Raw genomic sequence first — 18,650 nt, 5'->3', positions numbered from 1 at the left:
GAAAATGGATGTGGGGAGGGGAAGTAGGGGGGAGAAGGGAACCTGATCTGGAAAAGGACTGAAGCCCTGAGGGCCAACAGAAAGAATGGAAGCAGGCAACCCAGGAAACTAGGAGGTGGGGGGCGGGGGTACAATTCCCCCTCCAGAATGGACCAGGAACCTGGGAGGTGAGAGACTCTCAGGAATCAAAGGGAGGGGCCTTAGATGAAATGCCTGACAGTAGGAAGAGGAAACTTATAGAGCCCACCTCTAGCAGGAAGACAGGACATCAAGTGAGGGATGAGGTTGCCACCCCACAGTCATGTCTCTGACCATAATTGTTCTTGTCAGAAAGAATTACAGGGATGGGAATGGAGAGGAGCCTGAGGTATTAAACCCAGTGGCCACTACGCATGTTGGCATCTTCCACATCCGCACGCATGCTGTCAATTGAAAGGATCCGTGCACTGTAGCACTGCTCTGTGGAGAGTGTTTAGTGTGTACCTTGGGGGGATATACCACTTCTCATTACTCCAGGTAGTTGTGCAATGTATGAAACAAAGCATAGTGACTGTAATTGTGCTTCAGACAAAGGCTCATAGCTTATGGACTTCTAGCCCAAAACTGTATGAAATGCACGTATAGAAGAATCCAGAACTTTCTGTTCTGTTTCGTGTAGTCTCAAGCTTTTGTGTGAAAATAGGCTCTTCACTGAATGCTGTAGTTTGTGTATTATATCAATTACAACTCTACTCACTATATCCAGCTTTCATGGGCAGAAGCATTCAAAGATCCCAGTGAGAGTTCATATTTTGCATGTATTCATTATATTAATAATTATAAATTAAGACCATATATTTGACTATCACACATAATTACAAGTAACATCATATATTCCAATATACTACACATATTTACAAGTCAACTCTAGAGAACAAAACGGAACTCTCCTTAGTGATTCTATAAGCAGATCTATCTTAAGTTTTAGAGGAAAGACCCTTTTGGAACCACAGTAAGGTAAAAACAAAAATGCTCATTAATGTTTTATTAGGTGACAAAACAAACAAACAAACAAAAACAGGGACTGATTTCAATCCCAATTAGAAAAATAAAGAAAGAATAAGAAATAAAATAATATTCCGTCAGCTCCCTCAGATGCCCCTCAACAGAGGAATGGATACAGGAAAATGTGGTACATTTACACAATGGAGTACTACTCAGCTATTAAAAAGAATGAATTTATGAAATCCTTCAGCAAATGAATGGAACTAGTAAATATCATCCTGAGTGAGGTAACTCAGTCACAAAAGAACACACATGGTATACACTTGCTGATAAGTGTTGCTTGCATCTGAAAACCCATAAAGTTGATCTCTTTCTAGAGAAAAACCTGGCATGAAATTTTTTTCTTGCAGTTTCTCTTTTCTAGAAGCAGGTTTGTTTGTTTTGTTTTTGTTTTGTTTTGTTTTGTTTTGTTTTGTTGTTTTGTTCAGCCCATGGATGAACCTGAGCTCTGAGTCCCTTCATTCTATGTCAAGAAGGGGAATCTCTAGTAGGACAAAGAGTGAAGGAAGGAAGAAGACCAGAGTAACAAAGTTGCCTTTCCAGAGTCGTTGTCTAAAGTGGAGAACACCTCTGCAGGCCTAAGACAGATAGGACATAGGGCCTGAGAGTCCCCACACAATGTGAAGGGACTCAGAGCACGGGAGTGTACAAAACTAAATAAACCAAACCAAACAAACCTGCTTCTAGAAAAAAGAAACTGCGAGAAAAAATTTTTCATGCCAGCTTTTTCTCTAGAAAGAGATCAAAATATCTCCCCTAAGAACTGCAGGTTTTGCCTAAATTTATACAAGACAGAGAGAAAGAATTCTGAAAGGGTCAAAACTAGGGCAGGTTTTCTAGAATTGGTGGGCATGAAATTAAGGAAACAATGAAGGCTAAGACCTCATCAAGCTCATGTAAAAAATAAATAAAGCAACCATGAGAGTTTTTTTTAAGGCAGCAAGGAATGTCTGAAATATGAGAAGGAAAGTGACAATAAACTAGCAAGCACTGATAAAGTAGCAGTATAGGGAGACTAGCAGCAGCAGTCATAGCATCGCATGTGCATCTTTTGAAGGATGTAGGAAATACAAGCAAATATTAGACAATTACATAGAAGATGAGACTGGTGTCATTAGATTTAGTGCACTCTGATGTTTTCCAATTATTTTGTAGGCAAATAGAGATTACCCTAACCCTTACTTTGTGGTCAAATTTAAGTGCTTCGGAGCTAAGGAGTAGTGGAGTTTCTTCTTTGATAGAAAAGGCCAGCCTTTTCCAGGAGCTTTCCCATTTGCTTGCTGTAGTTTGGGTGGTGCGGTGGCTTTTGGTCACATGTTTGGGAATAGTCTAAAGGGCAATGGAGATTATTGCCAGGCATACAGCGTGACTCCTCTGTTGAAAGGGGCCCTATAGAAACCCCTTACTATCCCACCAAGAAGCACTATGGTCTAACTAAGGCACCTGAGATACAATTAAAATAGGAACAATCTTTATAAGAGTTCTGACCTAAGTGGGTGAGCTTGGTGGAACTCGATTTCTGTTGCCTCATTACTGGATCAATGAATCAAGGACACCACAAGAAAACCCACAGAATCAACTAATGTGGGCTCCTAGGGGCTCACAGAGACTGAACCACCAACCAGGGAGCCTGCATGGGTCTGATTGAGGCCCTCTGAATATATGCAGTGGTTCTGCAGCTTGGGTGTCCTTGTGGGACTCCTAACAGTGGGCGGGGACCTGAGGAGGAGTAGACCTGGGGGAGAGGGGAAGCAGGGCCCTGAGGGTGGAGGTAGAGAGCTGGGAGGAGAGAGGGAGGGGAAACTGCAGTCAGGATGTTATATATGAGAAAATAAATAAATAAATAAATAAATAAATAAATAAATAAATAAATCACTCCTGTTCCTCCAACTTAACAGGCGCTGAGAATTTGTTACGTTAAGGTTTCTTCATATTACTTGTGCATACTGTATTCAGACTCCTTTCTAAAGTGCCCCTCCCCCTTGAGATTTCTTTCTCATGATAAGTCATGGCTTGCACAGGGCCTCCCTGTGTAGGGTCAATTGTACAGTCAATGTGGCTCTGTCCTTAACTAAAGATGGAGTGGAGTTCTGGGTATTAAGGTGGAGTGGAACTTAGCATTTCATTTTGAGAAGTACTGCCCTAAAGTGCAACTGCACACTTGGATACGAAGAAAGAAAAAAAAAAAAAAAAACGGTATGGGAGGCAGCAAAAGTGCCTTTTCCTGCCTTTGAAATGAACAGAGGCAGGGTCAACTTCATCATCCATTGTGAATAAGGTCAGTGGAGCTCCTATGGCTTGTCGATACGCAATGTTGGAATCCCAGCTTAGCAAGTGAGTTTCCTGTCCACCAGCCAAGGACAATGCTTAAGTTTTCGCCATCCCTCAGAACTGGAGTCCTGGAATCCAAACAGCGGTCTAGACCTGCAGTTGCTCCGCAGTGATCATTTCAGACATGGGCAGAAGGGTCTGCATTCTCTGTTTGCCTCTTGTTCTTAGTTCATGTCTCCCATGTTTAAAACAGTGCACACTAAAATTATATAGTCATTGATTTTGTTGGCTAAGGTCCAAGTCTTATGGTTTAATGTCCTTCTATAAATTTTATTTTGTGCTGTTAAAAAACCCTCTATTTTGAAAAATCACAAATCTCTAGTTCAAAGTTTTATGTTAAATCCACATTATATAGAAGCACACAGTTTAATATTGCAAACCAAAAATTGTAAGTTCATGTAATGTTTGCACTTTCGTGCACAGCTAGAACTGGGAAGGCTGAAGAAAGACTTGGAGTGAGCTATTAAGTATTTTTTAGCAAAATACATTTGATTTTACAGAAACATGAGTTTTAGGTTTTTTAATATAGGAATGTTCAGGGGTTGTATGAAAAAATTGTTTTAAATATTTTTATTTTGTTTTGTTTTAAAATAGCATTTCCAAGCTTGACAAACAAGTCTGGAACTCACAGAGATCTACCTACTTTTGCCTCCCTAGTACTGGAATTATAGGCATGTACTACCACACCCAGCTTGTTTTTAAAATGTAGCTCAGGCTAGCCTAATGCTCCTACCTTTGTCTTTAATGTAGCCTACCCCCATGGGTACGTGCCACCAGAACACAGAAAGAATTCTTAATCATAAAAAAATTGTAAGTTCTATGAAATATTTTTCATACCAAATAAAGTTGTTTGCCAAATATTTTGTGGCAGGTGTGCTGTTTGTTATTCTGTTTACAACCCCCTTTGTGAAGAGAGGAGATTCTGGTAATCAATTAAGCACACATTTAATACTTTCTATGCCAGATAATCTGCATAAATTAATATCTGTATAGTTTTAAATTTGTATAACCAGTAAAAATGTAATGTATATTGATGTTACTTCAAAAATAGATGTGTGATTCTAATCCTATGGGAGAAATTGGGTTTTTTAATTTAGTTTTCATCATCTTTTGAAAGTTTGCTGCAATATCTTAAGCACCCAGGGAAATAACGATACTCTTTTTAAAAGGGAAAAAAGGAATTAAGAGTGGCCTCTAGTACACAGATGAGCACTTAAACATTTTATATAAAACTAAAACAAAAGTTAGAAGACATTGAATTTTCAAATTCAATTTGAAAGAAGGTAGGAAAATTTAAAAAGCTCAAGAAGATAAGATGGCAATGCACAATTGTCCTGGTAGCAAATGTTTCAATACTTAAAAAAAAATGTGAATGGACTAAACTTTCTTATTAAGACGCAAGGATTGCCTGAGTGCATAAAAATTAAACCCATCTATGTAGTATATATGAAAGAGAAGGCAGGTCACAAAAGGTGTCAGAAATACTAAAACAAAGGCACATGCAGTCATTAAATTAATGAGAGGAAAATGTGAACTTTGGCTTAGAATGTCTTATTAAATGTAGAAAAGATCTTATGAGGATGAAAGTCCTACTTTATGTGGAAGGTATAACATTTCTAGAATGTTATGCATCTAAGTACCAGCCTTACACAGCATAAAATATCCATGGGTTTATATAGAAGATATAACAAATATGCCATCATCATCATCATAATAGGGGATGGATAACCACAGTCATTATAGCACTCTGTTAAGGTAAACTGATAGTTTCATATAAAGCTGCTTCCCCAAAGTATGACAACTTAGGTGGACCCAGAGAGTGGTTCTAGCAATGACCCAAACCATGGTACTAGAAAATCATGGGGAAAAATTGGTACAAAGTTGGTTCTTTTCTTGAAATGCACATAAGAAATACAAACAAAACTAGTAAAATATCCAAACAAGAATTTTATTTATGAATTAAACTTTGCACATAAACTTGATATCACAACTAAAAATGTATTTCATAGACATTATTAAAAGTATAGTTTTCTTGGGTGGGAAGAATGAGATTGTCTCCTATTGGTGAACTCGTTACATTTAGGTACACCTCATTTTATCTAAATGCAGTAACCTGCGGCAAAAACAAAGGTGCAACTGTAAATGTGGACAGTTCTTCAAAACAGTAAGCCGTGTTTCGAGTGCTGCACATAGCTCTCCTAAGTGGAGGGACTACGGATACACGAGGTTCATCCATTTGATTTCTTAGATGAGAAAATTAAGGTCAGAAAAAGAAAATGTGTTAAGCCAGACATGGAAACTCATGTCTCATGTAACCTCAGCACTTCAGGAAGCTGAGGCAGGAGGATGATCATGAGTTCAAAACCTACCTTGACTATCTAGTAAAAAACTAAACCTGCCTTGACTGAAAATGAGATCTTATATCAAAAAACCAAAGAGAGAAAGAAGCGGTACTCATTGCTCTGTATTACAAATGTTCACACGTTTATGGTCATGAATTTAGTGCTGGATACCGGCATACCAAATATTCTAATTACCAGTTTCTTTATGTACCTAAAGTATAGTAACGTAGAGTTTAGGGTGATTGGCAGCATTCTTACTTTTTAAAATAAATGATATTTATTTAATTTGTACAAAATTGTGTCAGGTCCCAAACTCAAATCTGATTGCAGTCTGACTCAAATGCTCTATTTTATCAAAATGATATAAAATTGATAGGGATGGGATGTTCACTATGTAATTTATAAACAGCACCTTCAGTGTAATTGTGCCTTTACTGTGAAGTCTGTCTATTTCAAACTTGAGTTTTAGAACTGTTAATGGCAAATCTGTAAGCATGAGAGGTCTTGAGACAGGAAGGTATAGTATTGGTGACCTAGACCCCTCTGCAAGGAAGAGAAGAAGGGCTTTGAAAACAACTCCTTTTCCTGTGGACAGATGTCTCTTAGCCAAAGACACTTAAAGCCAGTCCTGGGATCTGTCTGTAAATGAAAGAGACAAATGAAGCAAACATCCATTGCAGCAATGGATCCATCCATTCATGACACCTGTGATGGGAAGATGTAAAGAGGTCTCCTGGACCCGTCTCTGCTCCACTTTTGTGTCTGCCTGAGTGTATCGGCTCCTTTCCCCTTCCACAGCCCCCTCCTAGAAGCCTTCCCTTCCCACTACAAAAATGCAAGAGTGTGGAGTTGGAGGCTGAGGCTAATGGTGTGCTTAGCACCTTCAAGGCTTTTGAAAATACTGGCAGAGCAGCTTGGCCTCAAGCCCCAGCCCTGTCTGGCTGCCTCTGGGAGTTGGTGGAGTTAACACTGCTTGCAGAAACAGAGATGTGTGGGTAAATGCCTTTGGAGAACATAGATTGCCTCAATGAGCATTCCACTGCCATTCCCTACCTATTTTCTATACCACCAAATGGGGGTAATTCCCTGGTTGGACTGTTATAGACGGGGTGCCATTCATCAGTGTTGTGTTAATTTTCCATGTCTGATTGCTTTGACCAGCGGAATAGTTTCCATGAAAAGCAAAACTAGGAAGACCAGGCATGGCTGCCACCCAATGGAAAGCTTATACCACATCAAAGGGCTTGCTTCTATCCCTTTCTCCTATAATCTTGAGACACATACCCTCTATCTACTGTTGTTTTAAAGGTCATCTTGAATTGATTGAGCCCCGTATCATTTAAGCATATCTGTTTGTTAACCTGGATGCTGGTATCAGAATGGCTGGCATTTGGCAGGACAGTTGCTTCAGTATTTTTTTTTTATTATTATTTAAGGCAAGAAAATATAAATTCTTTGAGGAAAAGTAATTTTAGTAACCAGAGAATTTAATAACTTAATAACAGCTCTATTTTAATTCCCCTAGTTATTCGGTATTAATTTCCTATAAATGCATCCATATGTGTATGGCATACAAAGAGTCCATGAATGAATGCTGGCAACTATTTGATAAACTGTCATCTATAATTTTCTACTTCTGAACTTACTTTCATCCATTCTGAAATAATCAGTACTTTGCTTACAGTCAAAATATTTTAAGTCAACAATACTTAGCATATCTAGAGAAAAGGACATTTTAGGATAACACACACTGGAAGGGTACATGTGCCTTCAGTTTGTTTATTTCAGCAGGTAATTTAAGTTGTTTCCCTGGCCAGAAATAAACTGAAGTTCATAAGATGTGGCATGAGCCTTAAGTTGTACTTAGTGACTTTCTCCTTTGGTCTGATGTTTTCTCTGTTTTTGCTTGTTTTCAGGCTCAGCTATGTAAATCATGCTGAAGACTTGGCCTCCAAGCTTCTCCAGTGTTCCCCAAAGAACAGGCTATCAGCACAGGCCGCCTTGAGCCATGAGTATTTCAGCGATCTGCCTCCACGGCTATGGGAGCTGACTGATAGTGAGTAGGACTCCAGCATCCAATCGGAGCCCTTGGTCATCAATGTGTAGTATGCATGTAGATAGATGGGCTTATTGGGCTTATTCATGTGTGCATAAACATAAGGTTGTGTGTTTGTGTGTATGCATTCTGTGTGTGTGTGAGAGAGAGAGAGAGACGAGAGAGAGAGGGAAAGAGAGAGAGAGAGAGAGAGAGAGAGAGAGAGAGAGAGAGAGAGAGAGAGAGAGAGAGAGAGAGAGAGAGAGAGAGGATTCAATCGCTCAAGCCAGAAGGGGAATTGTGTGTGTATATATATTTATTGGAGTCCTGCCATTCAATTGCTAGCTTACCAGACACAGAAAGAAAATGGATTCATTTTTTGCTATCTCTCCTCTGCAGTCGGCAGCTGCGCGTCTTTGTATTTGATTATGTGTGTGTCCAAAAAAATGATCTGAGCAGTCATAAAGGAAAAGGAAAATATGATTTACATATTTAGTGCTTTCTGCATACAGTACTATTTTAACTGGCTGCAGTACACAGAGGAAAAATGATTCATTTCTGTTTGATTTTCAGAGACCATCTTGGTTGTAACAGTAACCTTCAAAAGCACTGCTAGGCAGTGAACTGAGGACCAGAACTGGCAATTGGCAAATACACTGAATTGACATGTAAGAGCTGAAGACATGGAATTCATTTTAACTACACATGCTCTTGGTATTTGTACAGACAGCTCTTCTCTAGATCTTTTTAAAACAAAACACATTCCTGGGTGGGTTTTTGTTTTGTTTTTACAAAAGTACTCATATTTACACAGGCTTTTTCAATTACATTTAAAGTATTTGGGGAAGGATTTATGGCTGGGAGGATCTCAGCTTTCTTCCCAAGTGTGAAGCAGAATTCTTGTGAAATTTTGAAAAACATTGTGGCAGCAGTAGGAATATTTTTATTCAGTGGTGGTATGTTCCAAAGACCCGTTAGAGATATTTCATATTTCCTGATTGTCTTAAAAATAGCATACTGCATAGATAGATTAATATTTATAATGCATTTATTAATTCTTATGCATACATCACTTATAGTAGACAGGATGTTACTTCCTTTGTCTCTGGGATTTATGACTAACCCTGCAGTATTGGATTCTCCATAGCAACAGTCACAGTCACTCTTTCTTTTGGATCTAAATCCTAAGTAACAACTCCCTTGAGTCTTCTTAACTTAACTTTTCTTTTTCTATCTCACACTTATGTGTACTTCTTGCCCCTCCCCGCCAAGGTAGCTATAGATGTATTGACCTGATGCTTCCCTTATGCATTCAAACCCTCATTAATAGCTTAAGCATTCCCAGCCTATATTTCCTTTATCGTCTATCTTACTTCCTTTCTAAAGATCGATCCTCGATTATAACAGTGATTCCAAACTTTAAAGGAAAATACAAGACTTAAACCTATAGGGGAGAGAAAAAAGAAAAAGAAGAAGAAGAAGAAGAACGGATCACGCCTCTCCCTATGCTGGAAAAGATGAACGGGAGACAGGGCCCACTGTGTTACAGCCCGCTGGACTCAAAAACAGGGCTTGTTTTCCCTATGCAGTGTAACTTCCACCTTGACCTCGTTGGTGACAGCTCAATGCTATCTGACTTGATGATGGAGTTTAAGCCAGGATTTTGAGGGTCTGCGAATTCCCGATTCTGTAGTAGTACTTGCCTGTTAATGTGGACTTATTACCCATTTGCCACTTAGTTTATCAGCCAGTGGTTAAATCCAGTGGCTGTAAGGGAGTAAATGCCTACACATTATCGCCAAGCAGCAGCCTGCCAGCCGAGACAGCCCCGTCCCTGTCATTAACAAGCACAATGTATGCAGAACACCAGAGGGGAATTAAAACCACAAAAAATACCTCAGGGTGGTATTTTTAATATGAGAATTTAATTTGTAATTTCACAGATTAAGAATTTTGGCTGCATTAATCCCTTTATCAGCTCACAGCAGGCTATTTGCAGAAGCATAACCATAAGACGATATTCATTGGCAGAAACACGTCTCTGCATAACGTTAAACATCATGAGCAGTGAAACCTTTTGAAGGGGGGAGAATAAAGATGAAAAATCATTATATTTTTAAAGCAAGATCCTACTAAATGCCTCCAGTAACAATTTTGAGTTACAGAAATGCTATTTCTGTGTCGAGAAGATAATCATTATGAAGGGTAAATCGATTCGCAGAAAGGACAATCCCAGCACTAAATACTATAGTCATTTCCATTTAGAACAACGTGGCTGCCCTTGTAAACATGTTTTCAAAACAAAGAATCCCCAGACTTATGTGACTTTGGGAATTAGTTCCTTAAAGTGAATGAAGGGCTTGTGTGACTCTTGTCTGAGTATTAGGCTGACAGTACTTGGAAATTCTTGAGATTCTTCATATTAAACTTCAGATTAGCGTAGATTTTTTTTTTTTTTTTTGGTAAAGTTCACTGTCTGGTAAATGACAGAATTTGTGACACTTCAGAACCTTTCCATCTTCCAGTTCAAGGGTGTTTGGGGGAGGGTGCACCTGTCAAAGCATACTGCAGAACTAAGGTAGGGATGTTGTCTGCAGCCAACTTAGAACTGATGCTTCACCAGTTCCAAGATCCTGGCTGTCTTGGTCAACTCACATTGTCCTAAGGAAATAGCATGGCAGGGGGAGGCTAAAACAACAGCTATTTATTCTCACAGTTCCAGGGGTGCAGAGCTCAGGATGAAAGTGCTGACTGATTCTGTTCCTGGTAAGGGCTGTCCTCACGACTCCCAGAGCTGTCCTCACGACTCCCAGAGCTGTCCTCATGACTCCCAGAGGCCCCTTTGCTTGGTCTTACAGGACACAGAGAATATTTCTCATTCTTACAAGGCTACTAATCCCATCATAAGGACCACCCCCTTCCTGAGACCATCTACGTTTTATCACCTTCCTAGTCAGGCCCTCTAGGACCATATAGTCCATATGGACATGAGAATGAATGGGGCCAGTTGGACCTCTTAGGGAAGTGACCACCACGGAGCAGATAATACAGTTGATAGGGCTGATCTGGATTGACCAAGAACCGTGGTAGGAAGTATAGAAATAGAAGTATTCATAGATAGCCAATCCCTGATAGTGGTAGAGGCAAAGTCAGCATACTTTTCAAAATGGCCGCTGATGCACCGTAGATCTGTGAATGTTTATTGTAGTTATGTAATAAGAAAATTTAGAAGCAAAATATTAGTGTCGTCCAAGCAGGAAATAGAATGAGTGCATCAAGCAAAAGTAATTATAGGATTACGTAGGGCTCTCTCTGGCAGCCAGGCTGACCAGGGATGGTGACAGTGTCAATCTCCTGTCCCCAAATCCAAACAGCCTTGCTCTACTCCTTCATAAGGATTTAATTGCAGGGAAATAAATAGAGGGTTGAGTTAGAAGAAATTCATTAGTTTCGCCAAGCACACCACAGGGCATTCTCTGTGTATACTATCACGTTACATAAATAATTGAAGCTGAACTATCCCTGTCGAAGTAAATGAACAAAATACAGTTCACAGCGCAGAGGCCTTGATTTCATTACATTCATTTGCTAATTCACAAAACTCAAATCTCCTCAAAGAAGGCCAGCAAATTGGTCCGGTGTGGAGAGCAATGAGCTGGGAATCACACACCCTAGCTACAAGCTCAGCTCCACAGGTCCTGGCCAGGCAACTGTGGTTGTGTGCCTTGGTTCCTCTGTGCTCCCAACTCCTCGTTCAGAGAGCAAGCTGAAGAAGGCATGGAAGACCCACAGGACCTTTCTAGAGCTAGTGCTTATAGCCTTGACTGCATTGTCCTGTGTAATACTCTAACAGCATGATGCTATTATGTAGTGCCGTGCTATCTTTTTATGTATATGGCAAGCGCACCTATTTTTTTATTACTGAATTTATTTAATTTGACCAAGGGTTGCACTATATGTAGACTAGACTGATCCTTGCCTGCCTCTGCCTTCCTAATGCTGGAATTTAAAGCTTGCATCACCCTGCTGACCAGTTGAACAGCTCTGCCCTTTCCTTTCCAGGTTCCACCTTGAGTGTCTTCTGTGTAGGTGATGATAACCCCTATGATGCTATTTCAACCCCTCTGTCTCCAGGGCTTTCCCACTTTTAGCTAGATCTGTCAATGGAATTAGTCACATTAATCTGGCACCTTTTCCTATTAACACATCCTTCCCTTGGTTCCCCATGTAGGATTCTTTCATGATTTGACTTTTACCTCCTGCAATGTTGCTTTGCAACCTCTCTGATCTGCCAGGCAGGCTAAGGAATGCTGTTGAGTTCCCAATGCATTCATTCTCCTTAGACCTTTCTATCTGGTTCATTCCCTAGAGCCGAGTGATGTCATCCAGCCTCAAGATTTAAATATCATCCACACACTGACAGTGACTCCAAAAGTCCCACTGGAGCCCTAGCTCTCAGACTCTCAGACTCAAGCAACTACTTAGCCTCTCCTCTTAGCCCTCTGTAAGACCCTGAAAAGCTGGGACTGCTAGAATCAAACTCACCATCTATTCACTGCAACCAGCTCCTTCTGAAACTTCCCAAATGTTAGAATCCAAAAGTACTTCTCTCGGGCTCGGGATGGATGGCTCAGCGGTTAAGAGCACTGACTGCTCTTCCAGAGGTCCTGAGTTCAATTCCAAGCAACCACATAGTGGGTCACAACCATCTGATATAGAATCAGATGCCCTCTTCTGATGTGTCTGAAAACGGTGACAGAGTACTCACGGATATAACATAAATAAATCTTTTCAAAAAGGACTTCTCTCAGAAATTATTTTAAAAAAAAATGGCAAAGACCTGTCTCCGAATCCAAGTGTATCATTCTAAGATCAGCAAAACAGGAGCCGTGGCTCTACCTAATGCAAATGTGTGTGTGTGTGTGTGTGTGTGTGTGTGTGTGTGTGTGTACGTGTGTAAGTGCATATAGCTGTGTGTGCACCTTTGACCACTTGGCATTTCAAAACTGACCCTTACCACAGTGTTTCACATGCTGTATATCCAGAGAGAATCACAGTCCTCTTTTCCTCTTTAAATAAAATGTCAACATGTGTATAAATATGTAAACGGAAATATCGCATTCTCTCCTCAGTGTCTTCTATTTTTACCGTCCCAAATGTGAGATTGCAACCAGAAGCTGGAGAGAGCATGAGGGCCTTTGGAAAAAACAATAGTTATGGGAAAAGCCTATCGAACAGCAAACACTGACAAGCCCAGCACTCTCAGGAGAGCACAGGTAAGAGGCCCTGCTTTGCTGGAGAGTAATGTTTGCAATAGATGTGGAATACAGTTTTCAGTGACCGATTTCAGTCTCATTTCTCCCTGAAGCTGTCTTGTGAGTCCTGTGGGCTTATTCTGGCCTGTATCAAACATGTTGCTGAGGCAGAGAACAATCAGTGATGTCAGCGTTTTCAGGCACCTCCTCAGCTCTTAGTAATGTTGTGCTGGATCCTGTGAGTTAGCTCTGCAGTCACTCGCAAAGCACTGAGTGGTGAGCACCCAACTCCATTACTCCTGAGTTCATCATTGAAGTTAGCAAAGGTCCACTTTGAGCTGGACCTAAACCACAGACCTGTTTTATTTGGCCAATGCAATTTGCTTTTAATTATTTGCTGTCATTTTAAAATTGGGATACTTCATACAAAATTCTAGATTTCTAGCTTTTCATGAAGTATGGGCAGCTCTGACAATGCCCCCAGTTCTGCCCCACCAGAAGATCTCATGTGTGATAAGAGAAAATGTGCAGCCCTTGTTGTAAGCTAAGTTGCTTGCCAGGTCCTCCCTGGGCTCTGATTCCTGTCTGGCCCCTGGCACAGACCTATTGAAAGCTCTGGATCTCATAGTTTGCTTCTTTGACCTCTACTGTTTTACAAGTAGGAACTGTGAACTGGTGATGTTCAGGCATGTCAACCTGTCAAGTTATTGCACATGCCCAGGGCCAAGTTTAAGGCAGTGATGTCTAAAAGGCTGTGTCTTTCTGGGTTACCAGAAAGAGATGTCTGTTGGGTTGGTTGGTTCATTGGTTTGGTTTGGTTTGGTTTTTCAAGGCAGAGTTCCTCCCAGTATTCCTTTCTGTCGTGGAACTTACTGTAGACCAGGCTAGCCTTGAACTGAGAGATTCCTTTGCCACTGCTTCCTGAGTACTCAAATTAAAGCGGTATACCAACACTACCCACTTCTCACCCTTACGGGGAAGCCTTTCTCTGATGGTTTTGGCAGAGCATGTTCTGTGTTCCATAACTAAGTGCTGAGTGAAGTTAGCTGAATACAGGAAGAACTGTTCACATGTGTGTGTCTGTGAGGATGTTGGGGATGGGGGTGATATAGGCCAGAGGTTGATATCAAATACCTCCCTCAATTTTTGTCCACCTTATTTTTTAAGACAGTGTCTTTCATTGAACCTGGAACTCTCTGACTCAGGTAGACTAGCTCCTGTCCAGCAAGCCTCAGAAATCCTCGTGTCTCTGCCTCCATAGCATTGAAGTTACAAGTATGAGCTACCTGCTTGACTGTTTTTTGTTTTTTGTTTTTAATTTGGGGGAATAGCCTGATTCTCTCTTAATTGGAAATATGGTAAGAAGCAAGGTGGATTTATAGGGAAGACGGTGCACACAGCTCTGCGGTTCATCTGTCAATCTTCAGTCATTTTGGAACCTAGGTTTTGATGCCCTCAAAATGGAGGTTAGTTTTGCTAGCCTAGGGATATGGCAGCGATTTATGTTGCTTTGGAAGAGGGAAAAAAGGCTCCTGGTTAAAGTGTGACATGCAAATGCTGGCCAGTAGATACTGCTACTAAACCACGGGTGAGAGAACAGCTTTCTTTAGGCCATTGTATATGAAGTCAGTGTCATCTGGGACCCACTCTGAGTTGCAATGGTCAGATAGACTGTGGCTTTGAGTCTAACCAGTTTCTGACCAGTAGCCTCATGGTTTTGAGAATGGTTTGATTCATAAAAGATATATGCAGCATGTACATTTTAGTGGTATTTAGCTCCCGAGTTATAAACCCTCTAGCTAATTCAGTAGAATAAGAATGAAAAGTGGCTCTGTTTTATTGATTCATGCTCACAAGCAAGACTGAATTTCAGTGGCAGAACTGTGCTTGCGTGTCCTTTCTTCTTGGCTCTTCTGAACTCTCCTGATCTACCCAGTCAAAGTTGGAAAGATGTGTTTAAGATCAGCTCATTATTGTACAATCAAAAGGAGCTGACTGGACAGAGAATTGCCCAGAAAGGCTCAAAACTTGCTAATTGAAAAGAGATTTTCAAAGGTGCTCAGAATTGGAGCCAGCGGTGCTTGCTAAGCTCACAGTCCACTTCCTCACACTGGGTCCAGGCTTAGCTCCACAGTGGGCAAGTGTCTCTACAATTGTCTGATAATGGTACAAATATTCTCCTTATGACTGTTATCTTTGTCACATCAAGGTTGAAGTCTTCAGCATTGTTGGTCCACAGAGCACATCTGATTCAGCAAGCCATTAAAGAAACATCTCCATTCTTTTCATAAAAGCTGCAGAAAATCTGGATTCTAACATGTTGCTATCAACACAAAAAGAAATCATCATAGTTTCTTATTTTACCAAACATTTCCATGTTAGAGATCAAATATTTTATTAGTCCCTACAACATATGGCATGGCTCTTTTCTGTCCAGTAGATGAATTTCAAGCTAAAGACATTATGAAAGAAAAAAATCATGTTAATAAATCTCAGAAAAAAAAAGATATCATCCTCTAGTCTTTGATTTTCTTTCCTGGTTTTAAATTTATTCATCACCTGTTTGGAGTCTGTGACATATTAAGTTTCCCTGAACTGTCTTGATTTTTTTGTAACACCCATGGTGACAGAAAAGGAGGATGAGGGGAAGAGACTGGGGGCTGAGGTAGTCTGAGCCCAGGCTAGAGGTTTAGCCACCTCTCTCTAGTGATCAGCAGGCTCTTGGTGTGGAACTTGGATTGTGTCATGCTGCTTTTGAGATGACAGGGACAGGGCGTGCAGGAATGCTCCAAGACCTAATATTTCTCCTGTACCTCAATGCCACATTATTCCCTTTCTTGCAAACTGAGGTCACTTCAATTATTTAGTTAATAATGTCGGATTGGCATAAATTGACCTTAGTGGAAAAGCTAATGCAATGCATTTTGCTGTGTAGAAGAAAGCAATTGGGTTTTAGTCTTGGAGCAAAATTAAATGAAAAGAAAGCCACAAGTGCCAGGGTTAAGACAAGGATAGCTGCCACCTGTGCTCACTACTGAGCTCCATTCAGCTCCTTACTCTCTAGCTCTGTTAGTTAGCCATCTCAGAGCTTGTCCCACTCATTTGGTTACTATTGAGAGTTGAATAAAACCCAAGCAAGTTTCATCTGTACATAGGAAACATTCATCAAGGAAAATACCACTGGTAATATCAAATGTCACATCCTTTAGCCGCACTTACATTTGTATGTGGTGATACCAGCCATAAGTCTGTGCTGAGGTAATTTTTTCAGTGTGCTGATGGGATAGAGTGGGTTGGTCACTGTCTTTTTTAAATAATCTGAGGATAAGAACCCCTTCTCCACCAGTGATCCTATGCTCTAAGATCAAGAATCGACAAATGGGACCTCAGAAAATTGCAAAGCTTCTGTAAGACAAAGGACACTGTCAATACAACAAAACGGCAATCAACAGATAGGAAAAAGATCTTTACCAATCCTACATCTGATAGAGGGCTAATATCCAATATATACAAAGAACTCAAGAAGTTAGACTCCAGAGAACCAAATAACCCTATTAAAAAATAGGGAACAGAGCTAAAACAGAGATTTTTTAACTGAGGAATGCCAAATGGCTGAGAAGTCACCTAAAGAAATGTTCAGCATCCTTAGTCATCAGGAAAATGCAAATCAAAACAACCCTGAGATTCCACCTCATACCAGTCAGAAAGGCTAAGATCAAAAATTCAGGTGACAGCAGATGCTGGCGAGGATGTGGAGAAAGAGGAACACTCCTCCATTGTTGGTGGGATTGCAAGCTTGTACAACCACTCTGGAAGTCAGTCTGGCGGTTCCTCAGAAAATAGGACATAGTACTACCTGAGGACCCTTCTATACCAGTCCTGGGCATATACCCAAAAGATTCTTCAACATATAATAACATGCTCCACTATGTTCGCAGCAGCCTTATTCATAATTGTCAGAAGCTGGAAAGAACCCAGATGTTCCTTAACAGAGGAATGGATACAGAAAATGTGGTACAATTACACAATGGAGTACTACTCAGCTATTAAAAACAATGAATTCATGAAATCCTTAGCCAAATGGATGGACCTAGAAAATATCATCCTGAGTGAGGTAACCCAATCACAAAAGAACACACATGGTGTGCACTCACTGGTAAGTGGATATTAGCCCAAAAGCTCAGAATACTCAAGATACAATTCACAGACCACATGCAGCTCAAGAAGAAGGAAGACCAAAGTGTGGATGCTTCAGTTCTTCTTAGAAAGGGGAACAAAATACTCAGGGGAGCAAATATGGAGACAAAGTGCAGAGCAGAGACTGAAGGAAAGGCCATCCAGAGACTTTCCCACCTGGAGATTCATCCCAGATACAGTCACCAAACTCCAGTACTATTGTGGATGCTAAGAAATGCTTGCTGAAAAGAGCCTGATATAGCTGTCTCCTGAGAGGCCCTGCCAAAGCCTTACAAATACAGAGTCAGATGCTCAAAGCCAATCATTGCACCGAGTGTGGGGTTCCCAATGAAGGAGTTAGAGAAAGAACTGAAAGAGCTGAAGGGGTTTGCAAGCCCACAGGAAGAACAACAATATCAACCAACCAGACACCCCAGGGACTAAGACCCAACAAAGGAGTGCACATGGATCTAGCTGCATATGTAGCAGAGGATGGCCTTATCAGGCACCAATGGGAGGAGAGGTCCTTTGTCCTCTGAAGGCTCTGTAGATGCCCAGTGTAGCGGAATCAAGTGGGTGAGTGGGTAGAAGAATACCCTCATAGGAGCAAGGGGAGGGGGTGGAATAGAGGGTTTCTGGGAGGGGAAACCAGGTAAAGGGGTAACACTTGAAATGTAAATAAATTAAAATAAATAAATAAATAAAACACTTAGAGTAAATGTGGAAATAATAAAGTAAGGAGATAAAAGAAAAAGGGCTCAAAGGGAAAAAATGGAGGGGAATTGCCAAACACACACACACACACACACACACACACACACACGCACGCACACACACACACACACAAAACAAGAACCAACATTATTCCCAATTTGAAAAGTTTTGAGAACAAAATTAGATGAGTGTAAGAATGGAATTGAAAAATTAGTTTTTAGAGAAACAAACCAAAACAATCTCTCCCCCAAATACTCCCAAATTCAATAAAATAAAACCAATGTAGTACTAAAAGTATAATGAAGAAAACAAGGTTGGGTAAAGCAAAGAAGTAAGGGGAGAAAAAAGGTAAAATCGAAATTGTCCAGCATTCTTAAAATGTATAAAAATTGGGCTGGAGAGATGGCTCAGTGGTTAAGAGCACTGACTGACTTTTCTTCCGAGGTCCTGAGTTTAATTCCCAGCAACCACATGATGGCTCACAACCATCTGCAATGGGATCTGATGCCCTATAATGGTGTGTCTGTAGCTACAGTGTACTCATATGCATAAAATAAATAAATATATCTTTTTAAAATGTAAAAAAAATTCTTTCTCAATGAATGACTAGTCTTGGACTCCATTAAACTCATAGTAACCTCACAAATATTTGTCTAGTGTAGGAAGTAATACTGTCTGGCTCAATTGTGAGAGATTAACTATGCATACTTTGGCTCTCTCCTTCTGTTTCAGCATATCATCATTCTTGCTCCA

General features: G+C 40.5%; 1 protein-coding gene across 7 annotated transcripts in view; it reads left to right on the top strand.

Annotated features, from left to right (window-relative positions):
• Cdk14 (cyclin dependent kinase 14) overlaps positions 1 to 18,650 on the top strand; it is a 648,997-nt gene that overhangs the window by 542,724 nt on the left and 87,623 nt on the right. For 6 of the 7 annotated variants that reach the window (XM_021162869.3, XM_029477257.2, XM_029477253.2 and 3 more), the window contains 2 exons: positions 7,634 to 7,773; positions 12,885 to 13,028. In XM_021162869.3, the coding sequence (XP_021018528.1) occupies positions 7,634 to 7,773; positions 12,885 to 13,000 (256 nt within the window). In that variant the 3' untranslated portion in view covers positions 13,001 to 13,028. Of the gene's footprint in view, positions 1 to 7,633; positions 7,774 to 12,884; positions 13,029 to 15,216; positions 15,639 to 18,650 lie in introns of those variants that run through there. The other variant, XM_029477254.2, reaches the window with a different exon arrangement.

The sequence above is a fragment of the Mus caroli genome, unplaced genomic scaffold, assembly GCF_978045245.1.
Source record: "Mus caroli unplaced genomic scaffold, Mus_caroli_1 scaffold_4, whole genome shotgun sequence".
Taxonomy (NCBI): domain Eukaryota; kingdom Metazoa; phylum Chordata; class Mammalia; order Rodentia; family Muridae; genus Mus; species Mus caroli.
This window is presented reverse-complemented; position numbering and strand designations above follow the sequence as displayed.